The 19,032-nt window shown below is 57.1% G+C and overlaps 1 protein-coding gene across 4 annotated transcripts; it reads right to left on the bottom strand.

The window, feature by feature from the left end:
• Window positions 1-428: 428 nt before the first annotated feature.
• On the bottom strand, window positions 429-16,384 carry NOX5 (NADPH oxidase 5). Of its 4 annotated transcripts, none has more exons than XM_072933876.1 (16): window positions 16,253-16,384; window positions 15,420-15,570; window positions 13,717-13,927; window positions 12,259-12,673; window positions 11,023-11,176; window positions 9,684-9,814; window positions 9,022-9,204; window positions 8,337-8,469; window positions 7,313-7,449; window positions 6,017-6,112; window positions 5,760-5,801; window positions 5,331-5,455; window positions 3,869-3,953; window positions 3,021-3,120; window positions 2,778-2,944; window positions 650-949 (listed from the first exon to the last, which is right to left on the bottom strand). In XM_072933876.1, exons 1-16 carry the CDS (start codon window positions 16,370-16,372, stop codon window positions 707-709), a joined length of 2,493 nt encoding a protein of 830 aa, XP_072789977.1. In that variant the 5' UTR covers window positions 16,373-16,384; the 3' UTR covers window positions 650-706. The 4 variants fall into 4 exon arrangements, with proteins under 4 accessions (XP_072789976.1, XP_072789977.1, XP_072789978.1 ...); XM_072933877.1 differs by having other exon boundaries at window positions 650-944; XM_072933875.1 differs by lacking the exon at window positions 2,778-2,944 and having other exon boundaries at window positions 429-944.
• Window positions 16,385-19,032: the final 2,648 nt, after the last annotated feature.

Genomic DNA, 19,032 nt, shown 5'->3' with positions numbered 1-19,032 from the left:
AGGCATGGAAGAGCTGGAATTGCTTCCATCAACCTCAACATTCCTCAATTATTCCTCAGATCCAAGAAAACTTTCCCATTTTTTCCCCAATTCTTCCCCAGATCCAAAGGAAAGTTTCCCACCTTTTCCTGATTTATTCTCACATCCAAAGGAAAGTTTCCCACATTTTCCTGATATATTCCTCCAATCCAAAGGAAAGTTTTCCATCTTTTCCTGATTTATTCTCATATCCAATGGAAACATTCCCATCTTTTCCTGACTTATTCTCAGATCCAAGGGGAAGTTTCCCATCTTTTCCTCAGATCCAAAGGAAACATTCCCATCTTTTCCCGATTTATTCTCGGATCCAAAGGAAACATTCCCACCTTTTCCTGATTTTTTTCTCGGATCCAAAGGAAACATTCCCACCTTTTCCTGAGTTATTTCTCAGATCCAAAGGGAAGTTTCCCATCTTTTCCCAATTTATTCCTCATATCCAAAGGAAACATTCCCACCTTTTCCTGAGTTGTTCCTCAGATGCAAAGGGAAGTTTCCCATTTTTTCCTCAGATCCAAAGGACACATTCCCATCTTTTCCCGATTTATTCTCAGATCCAAAGGAAACATTCCCATCTTTTCCCGATTTATTCTCAGATCCAAAGGAAACATTCCCATCTTTTCCCGATTTATTCTCGGATCTGAAGGAAACATTCCCATCTTTTCCCGATTTATTCTCGGATCCAAAGGAAACATTCCCAGAGCTCCGTGGCCCAGCCCCGTCTCTCTCTCCCGGTCCCTGCGGATCCGGGCTGGGTGTCCCGGGACCGGCTCCGCTCAGAAGTTTTCCCGGGAGAAGCGGAAGCCGAAGGCGCGGCAGTGCCGGCGGATGATCCCGGCCAGCGCCGCGGAGCCGCAGAAGAACACGGCGACATTCCCACGCCGCTCCAACGCCACCTTCCCGAACACCTGCGCTGGGAGCACCGGGATCTGCCATTCCCTGCCCTCCCTGCCCGTCCCACCATCCCGGGATCTGCCATTCCCTCCCTTCCCTGCCCGTTCTGTCATCCCGGGATCTGCCATTCCCTGCCCTCCCTGCCCGTTCTGTCATCCCAGGATCTGCCATTCCCTCCCCTCCCTGCCCGTTCCGCCATCCCGGGATCTGCCATTCCCTCCTCTCCCTGCCCGTCCCACCATCCCGGGATCTGCCATTCCCTGCCCTCCCTGCCCATCCCACCATCCCAGGATCCCATCCCGTCATCCCAGGTTAGAGGAGACATTTGGGATGAGGCCATCTCTGGGGTCCCTTCCAGCCCAACTCATTCCATGATTGTGATCCCATTCCATGATTTTCTGATCCCATTCCCCAATTCTCTTGACACCATTCCATAATTTTCTGATCCCGTTCCCCGGTTCTCTGATCCTGTTCCCTGGTTCTCTGACACCATTCCATGATTTTCTGATCCCATTCCATGATTTTCTGACCCCATTCCACGAGCCCATGATCCCATTCCATGATTCCAGAATGTGACCCAGAATGAGAGGCTTGGAATGAGATCATCTTCCCATTCTCTCCCAACCCATTCCCTGATTCTCTGATCCCATTCCATGATACCATGATCCCATTCCCTGATTCCGTGATCCCAGTCCATGATTCCATTCCCCAGTTCTCTGATCCCATTCCCTGATCCCATGATCCCATTCCATGATCATGATCCCATTCCCTGATCCCATTCCCTGATCCCATGATCCCATTCCATGATCATGATCCCATTCCCTGATTCCATGATCCCTTTCCCTGATCCCGTGATCCCACTCCCTGATCCCATACCATGATTCCCCGATCCCATTCCCTCATTCCATTCCCCAATTCTCTGATCCTATTCCGTGATCCCATTCCCCAATGCCATTCCCTGATCTCATGATCCCATTCCCCAATCCCATACCGTGATTCCATGATCCCATTCTCCCATTCCATGATCCCATATCATGATTCCAGGATTGCATTCCCTGATCCATTCCCCAGTTCTCCGCTCCCATTCCATGATCCCATTCCCCAGTTCTCTGCTCCCATTCCATAATCCCATTCCCCAGTTCTCTGCTCCCATTCCCTGATCCATTCCCCAGTTCTCTGCTCCCATTCCATGATCCCATTCCCCAATTCTCCGCTCCCAATCCATGATCCCATTCCCCAATTCTCTGCTCCCATTCCATGATCCCATTCCCTGATTCTCTGACCCTGTGCCATGATTCCATGACTGCATTCCCTGATTCCATGATCCCATTCCCCAGTTCTCTGCTCCCAATCCATGATCCATTCCCCAGTTCTCTGCTCCCATTCCATGATCTATTCCCCAGTTCTCTGCTCCCATTCCATGATCCCATTCCCCAGTTCCCCGCTCCCATTCCATGATCCCATTCCCCAATTCTCTGCTCCCATTCCCTGATCCATTCCCCAGGTCTCTGCTCCCATTCCCTGATCCCATTCCCCAGTTCTCTGCTCCCATTCCCTGATCCATTCCCCAATTCTCTGCTCCCATTCCCTGATCCATTCCCCAGGTCTCTGCTCCCATTCCCTGATCCCATTCCCCAGTTCTCTGCTCCCATTCCCTGATCCATTCCCCAATTCTCTGCTCCCATTCCCTGATCCATTCCCCAGTTCTCTGCTCCCATTCCCTGATCCATTCCCCAGTTCTCCCATTCCCTGCTCCATTCCCCAATTCCCCGCTCCCTCCCTTGGCACCGCTCACCCTCTCCACACCCCCCCAGCATTCCCGCTCCATGGATCCCGGATTCCCTGACCTTGTCCCAGTGGGGGCGGCCGGGCCGGGTGCGGCTGCGGAGGCCGGAGATGGAATCGCGCTGCTCGCGGGCCGCCAGCAGCTCCAGCGCCAGCTGCAGCCCCAGCGCCCGCACGTCCCCGCAGCCCAGCGCCGAGGTCATGTACAGCTGCAGCTCCAGGAAATTCCCTGCGAATCCCGGGGTTCCAGTGCCCGCCGGGATCCCACCCCGCGGGTTTTCCCGGGAATGGCGCTCCCCGCTCACCTCCCGGCTCCAGCTCCGCCTGCTCCGTCTCCAGCTTGGCCAGGAGGCCCAGGAACCACTGCAGGTGCTGCTGGTCCCGCGTGATCCAGATGAAATCCACCTGGATTTTGGGGTGGGAAAGCCTCGGCGTGGGCACTCACCAGATCCCGGCACCAGATCCCGGTGCTGGATCCCAGCACCAGATCCCAGTGCCGGATCCCAGCACCAGATCTTGGTTCCAAATCCCAGCACCAGATCTTGGTTCCAAATCCCAGCACCAAATCCCCAACAGCAGATCCCAGTTCCAGATCCCGACACAAAATCCTGACACCAAATCCCAGCACCGGATCTTGGTTCCAAATCCCAGCACCAAATCCCCAACAGTAGATCCCAGTTCCAGATCCCAGCACCGGATCCCGACACCAAATCCCAACACCAGATCTTGGTGCCAAATCCCAACAGCGGATCCTGATGCCAGATCCTGAAACCAAATCCCAACACCGGATCCCAGCACCAAATCCTGACACCAAATCCTAATACCAGATCCCAGCACCAAATCTTGGTTCCAAATCCCAGCACCAAATCCCCAACAGCAGATCCCAGTTCCAGATCCCAGCACCAGATCCCGACACAAAATCCCGACACCGGATCCCAGCACCAAATCCTGACACCAAATCCTAATACCAGATCCCAGCACCAGATCTTGGTGCCAAATCCCGGCACCAAATCCCGGCACCAAATCCCAACACCAGATCCAGGCCCCATTCCCAAAGCTCCCGGATTTGAGGGATGCTCCCAAGCTCTCCAGGACCCTGCAGCCCCATCCCAGGCCGATGGGATCCCACATCCCCTCGTGTTCCCATTCCCACCTTCCGGAGCGTCATCTCCTCATCGCACCGTTCCTCGCTCCAGGAGAAATGGCAGCTGGGGCAGCTCTGCTTCCGCCGCCGGTACCTGCCGGGGGAGCGGCGCTTCCTGCTCCTTCCTGCCCATTCCTGCCTTTTCCTGCTCCTTCTTTCCCATTCCTGCTCCTTCCTGCCTTTTCCTGATCCTTCCTGCTCCTTCCTGCCTTTTCCTGCTCCTTCTTTCCCATTCCTGCTCCTTCCTGCCCATTCCTGCCTTTTCCTGCCCATTCCTGCCCATTCCTGCTCCTTCCTGCCTTTTCCTCCCCATTCCTGCTCCTTCCTGCCTTTTCCTGCCTTTTCCTGCTCTTTCTTTCCCATTCCTGCCCATTCCTGCCCATTCCTGCTCCCTCCTGCCCATTCCTGCCCATTCCTGCTCCTTCCTGCCCATTCCTGCTCCTTCCTGCCCATTCCTGCTCCTTCCTGCCTTTTCCTGCTCCTTTCTGCCTTTTCCTGCCCATTCCTGCTCCTTCCTGCCTTTTCCTGCTCCTTCCTGCTCCTTCCTGCCTTTTCCTGCTCCTTCCTGCCTTTTCCTGCCCATTCCTGATCCTTCCTGCTCATTCCTGCCTTTTCCTGCTCCTTCTTTCCCGTTCCTGCTCCTTCTTTCCCATTCCTGCTCCTTCCTGCCCATTCCTGCTCCTTCTTTCCCATTCCTGCTCCTTCCTGCCCATTCCTGCTCCTTCATCCCTTTTCTTTCTCCTTCCTGCCCATTCCTGCTCCTTTTTGCTCCCATTCCTGCTCCTTCCTTCCTTTTCCTGCTCCTTCCTGCCCCTTCCTGCTCCTTCCTTCCTTTTCCTGCTCATTCCTGCTCCTTCCTGCCCATTCCTGCCCATTCATCCCTTTTCCTTCTCCTTCCTGCCTTTTCCTGCTCCTTCCTGCCCATTCCTGCTCCTTTTTGCTCCCATTCCTGCCCATTCCTGCCTTTTCCTGCCCATTCCTGCTCCTTCCTGCCTTTTCCTGCTCCTTCTTTCCCATTCCTGCTCCTTCCTTCCTTTTCCTGCTCCTTCCTTCCTTTTCCTGCCCATTCCTGCCTTTTCCTGCCCATTCCTGCCTTTTCCTGCTCCTTCTTTCCCATTCCTGCTCCTTCCTTCCTTTTCCTGCTCCTTCCTTCCTTTTCCTGCCCATTCCTGCCTTTTCCTGCTCCTTCTTTCCCATTCCTGCTCCCTCCTGCCTTTTCCTGCTCCTTTCCTGCCCATTCCCTCCCCTTCCTGCCACAGCCAAGCTCCCTCCAAATTCCCAAGGCAAATCCTGGCACGGCGGGAGGCCCCACGTGTGCCCATGGGAATGGATCCCAAGGAAGGACAGAATCCCAAGGACAGAATCCCAAGGACAGAATCCCAAGGACTGAATCCCAAGGATCAGCTCCACGCAGGCATCCGTGCCATCAATCCCTGGGATATTCCCGATTCCAGGGGCTCGGCAGACCCACCGGAACATGATGCTCTGCAGGATGGAGGCGAAGGGGGTGATCCCGATGCCGGCCGCGATGAGGACGGCGTGCTCCGAGGTGAAGATCCGCCGGCTCGGAGATCCGTACGGACCGTCCAGGAAGCACTGGGACACATCCAACATCGGGGACACATCCAGGATTTCCAGGGGCTGGAGCAGCTCCCGGGCGGAGGAGAAGGGCACAAAGGGGATCCCGGAATTTGGGATCTTCCTGGGGTTTTGTGGGAGCAAGGAGTGGGTGGGAAGGAAGGGAGTTTTCCAGCAGGTGGGATCATCCGTGCACTGGGATACAGGGATGGGATGGGAATGGGGATGGGAATGGGGATGGGGATGGGGATGGGGATGGGATGGTGGGAATGCTGATCCCAGCCCATTTTCCAGGACCCAGGAAAGGCGGGAACATCCTCACCTTGACGCTGCAGCTCCGCTGGGTCTCCCCGGGCCCGGCACCCTGCAGGAGAGGGGAGCAGTGACCATCTCCCCCCTTCCCAAGCACTCCCAAAATTCCCTGGATTTGAAGTGTTTTCCCACTGGGCTGCACACACAATTCCAGCTGTCAATGCCACAATAATTCCCAAGGAATTTTTTTCCAAAGAGGAGCTTTTGAAGGAGCTTTATCCCATTTGGGATCCAATCCCTGTCCCCTGGGATGGGGGCAGTGCTCACCCCCTGCTCCAGGTCCTTTCCCGGGAAAGCGGCTCCGGAGGCTCGGAACGCCGTCAGCTCCACGGCTCCATCCCTGCCCGAGGCCACGGATCCTTCCTGGGAACAAAGGCCGGGAATCAGCGCTGGGATCAGCGCTCCCAGGATCTGCTGGGCCTCCAGCAGGGTCATAGGAATTCCCATTCCATGGAGCACAAAATCCCATCAGTCCCAAATCCCACCATCCCATCCATCCATCCCAAATCCTGTTCCATGGAGCACAAAATCCCATCAATCCCAAATCCCACCATCCCATCCATCCATCCCAAATCCTGTTCCATGGAGCACAAAATCCCATCAATCCCAAATCCCACCATCCATCCATCCATCCCAGATCCCATTCCTTGGAGCACAAAATCCCATCCATCCCAAATCCCACCATCCCATCCATCCATCCATCCATCCAAAATCACGTTCCATGGAGCACAAAATCCCATCCATCCCAAATCCCACCATCCCATCCATCCATCCCAAATCCCGTTCCATGGAGCACAAAATCCCATCCATCCCAAATCCCACCATCCCATCCATCCATCCCAAATCCCGTTCCATGGAGCACAAAATCCCATCAATCCCCCATCCATCCATGCATCCCAAATCCCATTCCATGGAGCACAAAATCCCATCAATCCCATTCATCCTCCATCCATCCATCCATCCCAAATCCCGTTCCATGGAGCACAAAATCCCATCAATCCCAAATCCCATCATCCCATCCATCCATCCCAAATCCCGTTCCATGGAGCACAAAATCCCATCAATCCCAATCCCACCATCCCATCCATGCGTCCCAAATCCTGTTCCATGGAGCACAAAATCCCATCAATCCCATCCCTCCTCCATCCATCCATGCGTCCCAAATCCCGTTCCATGGAGCACAAAATCTCACCAGTCCCAAATCCCACCATCCCATCCATCCATCCCAAATCCTGTTCCACGGAGCACAAAATCCCATCAATCGCATCCATCCCCCATCCATCCATGCATCCCAAATCCCGTTCCATGGAGCACAAGTCCCAAATCCCCCCATCCCATGTATCCATCCATCCCAAACCCCACCGATGGGAATTTGTGTCCCTCTGCCAAGGCTGTGTGACCCTGATGGAGGGACACAATTCCCGTTCCATGGGATACAAATCCTTCAAGGCTGGACGAGCAGGGAATGTTCATCCCGAGGGATTCCCGGGCTGGGATGATCCCATGGGATCCACTCCACATCCAGCTGCACCCATCCCTTTGGTCCCAATCCCACAGTCCCACCTGTTCCCGGCTCCTCCGCTCCCTCCAGCCCTTCCCGGGCGGATTCGGCTCCGGGCCGCGCGATTCCCGCTGCTGGAAGTACTCGTAGAGCTTGGTGGTCCATTGGCCCCGTGCCCGGATGTGCAGCCAGAGGGTTTCTGTGGGATCAATCCCAAAAATCCTGGAATTCTCTGGATTGGGAAGAACTTCAAACCCAACTCATCCCATGGAACCGCCTTCCATAGCCCGGCTCGCTCCAAGCCCCGTCCGAGCTGGAAAAACGTCACCGTGGGCATGGAAAAGAGATCCAGGGATGGGAAACGCATCCCAAGGGTGGGAAACAGATCCCAAATGGGAAAACAGATCCCAAGGGTGGGAAAACAGATCCCAAGGGTGGGAAACATTCCAGGGATGGGACACAGATCCCAAGGGTGGGAAAACAGATCCCAAATGGGAAAACAGATCCCAAGGGTGGGAAACATTCCAGGGATGGGACACTGATCCCAAGGGTGGGACACAGATGCCAAGGATGGGAAAACAGATCCCAAGGGTGGGAAAACAGATTCCAAGTGGGAAAACAGATCCCAAGGGTGGGAAACATTCCAGGGATGGGACACAGATCCCAAGGGTGGGAAAACAGATCCCAAGTGGGAAAACAGATCCCAAGGGTGGGAAACATTCCAGGGATGGAAAACAGATCCAGGGATGGGACATGGATCCCAAGGGTGGGAATACAGATCCCAAGGGTGGGGAAACAGATCCTGTGGGTGGAAAAGAGATCCTGGGGATGGAAAACAGATCTCAGGGATGGGAAATATTCCAGGGATGGGAAATATTCCAGGGACGGGAAATATTCCAGGGATGGGAAACAGATCCTGAGGATGAAAAACAGATCCTGAGGGTGGAAAAGAGATCCTGAGGATGAAAAGCAGATCCCAAGGGCGGGAAACAGATCCCAGGGATGGAAAACAGATCCTGGGGGTGTGACACAGATCCCAGGGATGTTAAGGGAAAATTCCAGGGGCGTTGGCAGGGAACACAGAACCTGGCTGCTCCGGGGCGCTGCTGATGGAGAAGGGGTGCCACTCGTAGGCGGCGATGGCCGGGATGTTCAGGTAGACGAAATCCCCCGGCTGGAAGCGGAAGGATTTCGGCCTCTGGATCACCAGGTGGGTCACCTGCGGGAGAGCGGGAGCAGGAAAACCGGGAATGGCCGAGGGGAACCTCCCGCTGGGTTCTGTGCAGCGGATAGTGGGAATTTGGAATGGATGGATGGATGATGGATGATGGATGGATGGATGGATGATGGATGGATGGATGATGGATGGATGGATGGATGGATGGATGGATGGATGGATGGATGGATGGATGGATGGATGGATGATGGATGGATGGATGATGGATGGATGGATGGATGGATGGATGGATGGATGGATGGATGATGGATGGATGGATGGATGGATGGATGATGGATGGATGGATGGATGGATGGATGATGGATGGATAATGGATGATGGATGGATTGATGATGGATGGATGGATGGGTGGATGGATGGGTGGATGGATGATGGATGGATGGATGGATGGATGGATGGATGGATGGATGGATGGATGGATGGGATGTGCGGTGTAAGGAATTTGGGATGGATGGGATTTGGGATGGATAGGATGGTGGGATTTGGGAGGTTTGGGATTTGGGATATTTGGGATTTTTTGGGATTTACTCCCACCTTGGAGGGCAGCAGCTTGGCCTCCAGGATGTGCAGATCCCCCGCCCGGCGCCACGCCCAGCCCAGAACCTTCTCCAGCACGAACAGGGAGCCGGGAACGAGGAACCACTTCCAGAATTGGGGAGCATGCAGGAGCAGCAGGAACCACACGGGGATGTAGGAGAGGTGGCTCCAGTAAAAAAGCTGGGAATGGGAACGGGAATGGGCGTGGGAAGTGCTGGACCCAAATGGTACTTCTTGGTGGGGCTGTCTGGGTATCCCAGCGGGAAAAGGCAGCCCAAGGGAATCCTGGAATCCCTGGGATTTGGCTTGGAAAGGACCCCAATCCCGACACCTCCTGCCATCCCAGGCTGCTCCAGGGAATCCTGGAATCTCTGGGATTTGGCTTGGAAAGGACCCCAATCCCAACACCTCCCACCATCCCAGGCTGCTCCAGGGACACTCCCAGGGATCCAGGAGCAGCCACAGCTTCTCCTGGAATTCCATCCCACCCCCTCCCAACCAGGAATTCCTTCCCAACTGGGAAATCATCCCCTGGGGAAGAAAATCCCAGGAATCCCGAACTGTGAGCGTGGCGTCCCACGGGGCAGCGCCAGGATGGGCGCCCCCAAATCCCACCACGGCACCCCCGACCTTCCAGCCGGGAATTCCCGTGGGATCACCTGGAAGTGGCCGCCGCGGCGCACGCAGGGGCTGGAGCAGGTGAACATGGGCAGGAGCAGCGCCAGCAGGGCCAGCCCGGTCTGCGGGGCACAGCCGCCAACGCCACCCGGGGCCAGCGGCCCGGCCAGGCCTGGGGACACGGCACGGCTCAGCAGGGACCTGCCACCCCCGGGAGTGGCCCGCGGGGATAACCCCCGGGAATGTCCCACTGGGAATGTCACCCGCGGGAGTGGCCCGCCGGGGATAACCCCCGGGAATGTCACCCTGGGAATGCCACCCTGGGAATGCCACCCTGGGAATGCCACCCCCGGGAGTGGCCCGCCGGGGATAACCCCCCTGGGAATGTCCCACTGGGAATGCCACCCTGGGAGTGGCCCGCGGGGATAACCCCCGGGAATGTCCCACTGGGAATAACCCCCCTGGGGATAACCCCCTGGAAATGCCACCTCGGGAATGCCACCCTGGGAATACCCCCCCGGGAGTGGCCCGCCGGGGATAACCCCCTGGGAATAACCCCGGGAATACCCCTGGGAATGTCCCACGGGAATGTCCCCGGGAATGCCCCCCGGGGAATAGCCCCCCCGGGATTGACACCTCGGGAATGCCACCCTGGGAATGGCAGCCCGGGAATGGCCCACCGGGGATAACCCCCCTGGAATAACCCCGGGAATGCCACCCTGGGAATGCCACCCCCGGGAGTGGCCTGCCGGGAATAACTCCCGGGAATGTCCCACCGGGAATGCCCCACTGGGAATGCCACCCCCGGGAATGCCACCCCCGGGAATGGCCCACCGGGGATAACCCCGCTGGGATTGACACCTCGGGAATAACCCCTTGGGAATGCCACCCCCGGGAGTGTCCCGCCGGGGATAACCCCCGGGAATAACCCCGGGAATGCCCCACTGGGAATGTCCCACCGGGAATGCTCCACGGGAATGCCACACCGGGAATGTCACCCTGGGAATGCCACCAGGGTGTGGGTGCCGGGATTTGGGAATGTGGGGTGCCGGGATTTGGGAATGCCGGGATTGGGATCCCGCTCACGACCTCGGCTGCCCGGCGGGAGCCGCTAGAGGGGGATCGGAGCCCGCGGCTGTGGCCGTGCCCTGCCCCCTGTCCCCTGTCCGTGCCCTGTCCTTGTCCTGTCCGTGCCCTGTCCCCTGTCCGTGTCACTGACCCGCCCGTGCCAGCTGTGCCCCGTGTCCCGTGTCACTGACCCACCCGTGTCCCGTGTCACTGACCCGCCCGTGCCAGGTGTGCCCCGTGTCACTGACCCAGCTGTGTCCCGTGTGACTGACCCGCCCGTGCCAGGTGTGCCCCGTGTCCCGTGTCACTGACCCGCCCGTGCCAGGTGTGCCCCCGCGTGGGCTGTCCCCAGGGCCAGCACCAGGTGTCCCACGCGCTCGTGGCCCCGCACGTGCAGCTCCAGCGGGAACAGCTCCGCCAGCGGCGTGGAACGGAGCCGGGTCAGGGAGCGCCGCAGCATCAGCGCCTGGGGACAGCCACGGGACAGGGACAGGGGGCAAAGAGGGGACAGGGACAGCGACAGGGACAGGGGGCAAAAAGGGGACAGGGACAGGGGACAGGGACAGCGACAGGGACAGCGACAGGGGACAGGGGGCAAAGAGGGGACAGGGACAGCGGCAGGGACAGGGGACAGGGGAGAGGGACAGGGATGGGAACAGGGATGGGAACAGGGACAGGGGACAGCGACGGGGACAGGGGAGAGGGACAGGGGACAAAGAGGGGACAGGGGACAAAGAGGGGACAGAGGACGGGGACAGAGGGCAAAAAGGGGACAGGGACAGCGACAGGGGGCAGGGGACAGCGACAGGGACAGGGGACAGGGGGCAAAGGGGACAGGGGACAGCGGCGGGGGACAGGGACAGGGGACAAGGGAGGTGAGGGATGGGGACAAGGGACAGCGATGGGGACAGGGGACAGGGCAGGGACAGCGGGGACAGGGCAGGGGAGAGGGACAGGAGTGAAGACAGGGACAGGAAGCAAAGAGGGGACAGGGGTGAGGGCAGGGACCAGGACAGGGAGGGGACAAGGGACAGCGGTGGGGACAGGGGACAGGGACGCGCAGTGGACGAGGAGGGGGGCACAGGGCACCTGGAGATGCCAAATGGAAATGGGAGGGACCGGGAGATAACCGGGAGAACGGGAACGGCGGGAGAGAACGGGAAATTCCAGGTGGGGGAATGGGAAACTCCAGGGGGACAATGGGAAATTCCAGGGGGACAATAGGAAATCCCAGGGGGACAATGGGAAATCCCAGGGGGACAATGGGAAATTCCAGGGGGGACAATGGGAAATTCCAGAGGGGAACTGGGAAATCCCAGGGGGACAATGGGAAATGTTGGGAGACAACGGGAAATTCCAAGTGGGGGACTGGGAAATATTGGGGGACAATGGGAAATTCCAGGGGGAACTGGGAAATTCCGGGAACAACAGGAAACTTTGGGCCAGCATCCCTCCTGGCTACCCCGGGCCCCTCCCGGCCTTCCCGGCTCCCTCCCGGCCGTGTCCCCCGGTGTCCCCCGGTGTCCCCCCGGTGTCGCGGGCACTCACGGGCAGCAGGGCGCAGTTGAGGTTGAGGCTCTGCCCGCAGCCCCGGGCCAGCGCCAGGGCCGGGCCGCGCTCCCGGTGCCACAGAGCCCCCAGGGCGAGCAGGAGCGCCGAGGTGGCGACCCAGAGCCCCAGGCAGCACCACCGGGCCCGGTGATCCCGGAGGGATTCCCGGGAAAAGCAGCAGATCCCGGCCCGCTGATCCCCGCGGGATTCCCGGGAAAAGCAGCAGATCCCGGCCCGCTGATCCCCGCGGGATTCCCGGGAAAAGCAGCAGATCCCGGCTCGGTGGTCCCCGCGGGATTCCCGGGAAAAGCAGCAGATCCCGGCCCGGTGATCCCCGCGGGATTCCCGGGAAAAGCAGCACAGCCAGGGCTCAGCAGGGCTGGGACTGGGGGGCTTCAGCCAGCTGGCGGCACTGGGAAAATGGGAATTGGGGTTTGGGTGGGAATTTGGGGGGGTTTGGGTGGGAATTTGGGGGGTTTGGGTGGGAATTTGGGGGCTTTGGGTGGGAATTTGGGGGCTTTGGATGTGAATTTGGGGGTTCGGATGGGCAATTTGTGGGTTTCGGATGGGAATCTTGCAGGTTCGGATGGGAATTTGTAGGGGTTCGGATGGGAATTTGGGGGGATCAGATGGGAATTTGTAGGGGTTTGGATGGGAATCTTGGGGGGTTTGGATGGGAATCTTGGGGGGTTTGCATGGGAATTTGGAGGGGTTTGGATGGGGAATTTGGAGGGGTTTGGGTGAGAATTTGTAGGGGTTCGGGTGGGAATTTGGGGGGTTTGGGTGGGAATTTGTGGGGTTCGGATGGGAATTTGGGGGGTTTGGATGGGAATTTGGGGGTTCGGATGGGAATTTGGGGGGTTCGGATGGGAATTTGGGGGGTTTGGGTGGGAATTTGGGGGGTTTGGGTGGGAATTTGGGGGTTCGGATGGGAATTTGGGGGGGGTTGGATGGGAATTTGGGGGGTTTGGGTGGGAATTTGGGGGGTTTGGGTGGGAATTTGGGGGTTCGGATGGGAATTTGGGGGGTTCGGATGGGGAATCTGGAGGGGTTCAGATGGGAATTTGGAGGGGTTTGGATGGGAATCTGGGGGGGTTTGGGTGAGAATTTGGGGGGTTTGGATGGGGAATTTGTAGGGGTTTGGGTGAGAATTTGGGGGGTTCAGATGGAATTTGGGGGGGTTTGGATGGGAATTTGGGGGGGTTTGGATGGAGAACAGGGAGCTGGAGAAGTCCCCAGCCCAGGGTGGTACCCGGCCCTACAGCCAGAGTGGCAGCATCCCTGCATCCATCCCAAAATCCAAACCCTGCCCCATCCCAAACCATCCCTGGTCCAAACCCTGCCCCCATCCCGACCCATCTCCGCTCCAATCCCAAACCTCTCCAGCCGCTCCCAGCCCCGCTGTGGGCTCCCCATGGGATCCTTTCCCAGAAATCCCGGAGTTCCCGTCCCCACCTGCTGCTCAGGCTCTCCAGGAGCTCGGGGAATGCCTCCAGCTGCTCCCGCAGCTCCGGGAAGGTGATGGAGCCGCTGTGATCCCGGTCCAGGGCCTGGAGCAGGGCCTGGCTCAGGGCCCCGAGCCGCTCCTCGGGAAGGGACAGGGAATTCTCCCGGAGACACCCCCGGAGCACCACCCGCAGCTCCTCGGCGTCGATGGAGCCGCTCCCTGGGAGCCGGGAGGATCCCGATATCCCACAGCCCATGGAGGTGCCTCCATCCCGATATCCCACAGCCCTCCGGAGTCATCTCCATCCCAATACCCTCTGGAGTCATCTCCATCCCAATATCCCACAGCCCATGGAGGCGCCTCCATCCCGATATCCCACAGCCCTCCGGAGTCATCTCCATCCCAATACCCTCTGGAGTCATCTCCATCCCAATATCCCACAGTCCTATGGAGCCACCTCCATCCCAAAATTCCAGTCCTACGGAGCCACCTCCATCCCGATATCCCACAGCCCATGGAGGCGCCTCCATCCCGATATCCCACAGCCCTCCAGAGTCACCTCCATCCCGATATCCCACAGCCCTCCAGAGTCATCTCCATCCCGATATCCCACAGCCCTCCAGAGTCATCTCCATCCCGATATCCCACAGCCCATGGAGGCGCCTCCATCCCGATATCCCACAGCCCTATGGAGTCATCTCCATCCCAATATCCCACAGCCCTCCAGAGTCATCTCCATCCCGATACCCTCTGGAGTCATGTCCATCCCGATATCCCGATATCTCACAGCCCTCCGGAGTCATCTCCGTCCCAATATCCCACAGCCCATGGAGGCGCCTACATCCCGATATTCCACAGCCCTCCGGAGTCATCTCCATCCCAAAATTCCAGTCCTACGGAGTCATCTCCATCCCGATATCCCACAGCCCTCCGGAGTCACCTCCATCCCAAAATTCCAGTCCTATGGAGTCACCTCCATCCCGATATTCCAGCCCTACGGAGCCACCTCCATCCTGATATCCCACAGCCCTATGGAGTCACCTCCATCCCAATATTTCAGCCCTACGGAGCCACCTCCATCCCGAAATTCCAGTCCTATGGAGTCACCTCCATCCTGATATTCCAGCCCTACAGAGCCACCTCCATCCCAATATTCCAGTCCTACGGAGCCACCTCCATCCCGAAATTCCAGTCCTACGGAGCCACCTCCATCCCAATATTCCAGAGCCCTATGGAGTCACCTCCATCCCAATATCCCACAGCCCATGGAGTCACCTCCATCCCAATTTTCCAGTCCCAATCCAGGAATTTCCCTTGCGGGGTGGAATATCCTGGGTGGGTCAGGATCTGCTCCCAGGAACCAGGGAGAGGATCATGGGAATGGCATCCGGGGAAGTTTGGGAATATTCCTTCCTGGAAAGGGCGACGTTGGAAGGGGACTTGGGGACAGGGTCAGGCGTGGGAACGGTTGGATTGAATCCCTGAGGGCTTTTCCAACCCAAATGATCCCAGAATTTCGGGAAAGTGGGATGGGGAGCTGGGATTGGAGCGAGTGTGACCAATGGAATCCTCGGCTTCCCGCTGGAATTTTCCCATTCCCACATGGAATGAGGGCAGCAGCCTCATCCCAGCCAAAGCCGGACGCTCGGAGAAGACCAAATCCCAAATCTATCCCAAAAAACCCCCAAGGAATCCCGTTTTTCTCTCTCACCATCCACGTCGTACACCTGGAAGAGGAAGCGGAGCTTTTCCATGGAATTCCCGCGGAGCAGCCGGCGCAGGGATCCCAGCAGCTCCTCCTGGCTCAGGGAGCCGCTCCCGTCGGAATCGAAGAGCGCAAAAAACCTCTCGGCAAAGAAGGACTGCGGGAAAAGCGGGAATGTTCCCGTGGAGCAGGGATTGGGAAAGTTCCAATGGAGCAGGGAATGGTCCCATGGAGCAGGGAATGGGAATGTTCTTCATGGATCAGGGAATTGGGAATATTCCCATGGAGCAGGGAATGTTCCCATGGAGCAGGGAATTGGGAAAGTTCCAATGGAGCAGGGAATGGCCCCATGGAGCAGGAATTGGGAAAGTTCCAACGGAGCAGGGAATGGTCCCATGGATCAGGGAATTGGGAAAGTTCTTCATGGATCAGGGAACTGGGAATATTCCCATGGAGCAGGGAATGTTCTTCATGGATCAGAGAATCAGGGAATGCTCCATGGAGCAGGGAATTCCAACTGATCTCTCCCCTCTTCCCAAGGATCTCTTATCTCTCTCTCATGGATCCCTCCCCTGTTCCCACGGATCCCATTCGCTCTTCCCACGAGTCCCATTCCCTCTTCCCACGGATCCCATTCCCTCCTTCCCACGGATCCCATTCCCTCTTCCCACGGATCCCATTCCCTCCTTCCCACGGATCCCATTCCTTCCTTCCCACAGATCCCATTCCTTCCTTCCCACAGATCCCATTCCCTCTTCCCACAGATCCCATTCCCTCTTCCCACGGATCCCATTCCCCCTTCCCAGGGATCCCATTCCCTCTTCCCACTGATCCCTGACCTCCTTGACCTGCAGGGCACATTTGAACTCTTCCAGGCTGATTTCCTTCTCCTTCCCGGCGACATTCCCAAATCTTTTGCTCACCCAGCGCAGCCACTCCGTGTCCGCCGCCGCTCCCATGGCTCCGGAGCGATCCCTAAATCCCAACAATTCCTTTTTGGAATCCCCCAGCCTCCCTCTGAAGAGCTCCTGGCACGGAGCATCCCAAAGCTGGATCCTGCAGGGATCGGCTGTGTTCCGTGGAATCCCAAATTTCCATGGAGCAGCCAAGCCCAGATCCTGGGATAATCAGGGGGCCCACGGGAGCATCCCTGGGGATTCCTTTTTCCCAGAAATCCCAAGCAGGGATCATCTTCCATTCCCTCCTTCCCCATTCCCATTCCCATTTCCATTCCCTCCTTCCCCATTCCCATTCCCATTCCCTTTCCCATTTCCTCCTTCCCCATTCCCATTCCCATTCCCTCCTTCCCCATTCCCATTTTCATTCCCTCTTTCCCCATTCCCATTCCCTCCTTCCCATTCCCATTCCCTCCTTCCCATTCCCATTCCCATTCCCTCCTTCCCATTCCCATTCCCTCCTTCCCCATTCCCATTCCCATTCCCTCCTTCCCCATTCCCATTCCCATTCCCTCCTTCCCCATTCCCATTCCCATTCCCTCCTTCCCCATTCCCATTCCCATTTTCATTCCCTCCTTCCCCATTCCCATTCCCATTCCCTCCTTCCCCATTCCCATTCCCATTTCCATTCCCTCCTTCCCCATTCCCATTCCCTTTTCCATTCCCTCCTTCCCCATTCCCATTCCCATTCCCATTCCCTCCTTCCCCATTCCCATTCCCATTCCCTCCTTCCCCATTCCCATTCCCATTCCCATTTCCATTCCCATTCCCATTCCCTCCTTCCCCATTCCCATTCCCTCCTTCCCCATTCCCATTCCCATTCCCTCCTTCCCCATTCCCGTTCCCTCCTTTCCCAGCCCTCCACACTTCCTCCAATCCCCCACACTCCATGAAATCCATCAGCACTTCCCAGCATCCCGGATTTCCCCAGGATCCAAAGGAAAATCCAAGTTCCAGGAGCCTTTTCCCATCTCCAGCCTCTCCCGTTCACCTCCAACAGATCCCGGGAGACTCCAAAGGGAAATCCTGGAAAAGCTCACAGCGTTCCCGAGGGAGGGATGGCTCCAGCTGGGATGAATCCCAAATCCCCGCTCATTCCCGTTATCCTCCCTTCCCAAATCCCGCCCAGCTCCGTGGCCCATCCCGATCCCGCTTTTCCCAGCTGTTGTTTATCCCTGTGCCAATCCCTGCCTTGGACATTCCCTGTCCCCTGCATCCCTCGGGAATTGTGTTCCTGCCAAACCCATCTGGAGCCGCCACTGACGGGATCCGCTCCCGAATTTCCCTGTCAGGAACAGGCCGGGAATGTCTTCTCCAGCCCCCGGCCTTGGATTCCCAACGGAACAAATCCACCCGGGATGACGTTGCCATGGGAATGTCAGCAGCAGATCCAGGTAAAAACATTCCAGAGGCATCCGAGCCCCCGGATCCCGCCCGGAATAACCGCCAGGAGCTGATCCCAACAATTCCAAACACCCCCAGGATCTCGGGATAAATTGGATTCGATCCTGCCCTGTCCCATCCCAAATCCAGCTTTTCCCCCCATCCCAAATCCAGCTTTGTCCCATCCCAAATCCAGCTTTGTCCCTATCCCAAATCCATCTTTTTCCCTATCCCAAATCCAGCCTTTTCCCTATCCCAAATCCAGCCTTTTCCCCATCCCAAATCCAGCTTTTTCCCCATCCCAAATCCAGCTTTTCCCCATCCCAAGTCCAGCTTTTCCCCATCCCAAATCCTGCTTTGTCCAATCCCAAATCCAGCTTTGTCCCATCCCAAATCCAGCCTTTTCCCCCATCCCAAATCCAGACTTTTCCCTATCCCAAATCCAGACTTTTCCCTATCCCAAATCCAGCCTTTTCCCCCATCCCAAATCCAGACTTTTCCCCATCCCAAATCCACCCTTTTCCCTATCCCAAATCCAGCCTTTTCCTGGGATCTCCGTGCCTTTATCCCGGTATTTCTGGGATCCCAAAGGTTTTTCCCAGGATGGAGCCGTTCCCTCCTTTTCCCGCTGCCTTTCCAGCTCTTTGTGCATCCATAGGGAAAAAACCAGGAATTCTCCTGCTCCAGGTGGGATTTGGGGCTCCAAAGGGGCTTCTCCCAGCTCCAAAGAATGGGAATTCCAGGTGGGAATGTTGGGAGTGGGGGCCAGAGCTCCATTCCCAAGTTTTCTTTGGATTCTGCGGAATTTCCTCATCCTGAGGAATTCAATCCCTGGTTTGGACAGGAAACCTCCCCCAGTTCCCAACTTTTCCAAGGATTCCATGGGATTTCCTCCTCCTCAGGAATTCCAGGAGCTCTTCCAAAGCCCATGGAAGCAGCTCCAGGAAATCCTGGGAAAGAGGGAAACTCAACATTCCCGTGGGATTGATCCCTGGGAAAAGGAGGGAATGGGCAAAATTCCCAAAAGGAACAACCTGGAGTGGAATTCCTGGAAAAACAGCCAGGAAAAAACCTCTGCACTGATCCCAACAAGAATTCCCAAATTTTCCATTCCATTGGAATTCTCTTGGAGTTTTTGGGAATGGCTCCATCAATCCTGTGGATTCGCCTCCAGAAAATTCTGCCATTCCCATTTTCCCATTTCTCACCCCAAATCCAAAATATTTTTTATTTCCTGGAATTCCCTGGAAGTTTTTATCCCCAAATTTGGCTTTTTTTCC

The sequence above is a fragment of the Taeniopygia guttata genome, chromosome 10, assembly GCF_048771995.1.
Source record: "Taeniopygia guttata chromosome 10, bTaeGut7.mat, whole genome shotgun sequence".
In the NCBI taxonomy this organism is placed as follows: Eukaryota; Metazoa; Chordata; class Aves; order Passeriformes; family Estrildidae; genus Taeniopygia; species Taeniopygia guttata.
This window is presented reverse-complemented; position numbering and strand designations above follow the sequence as displayed.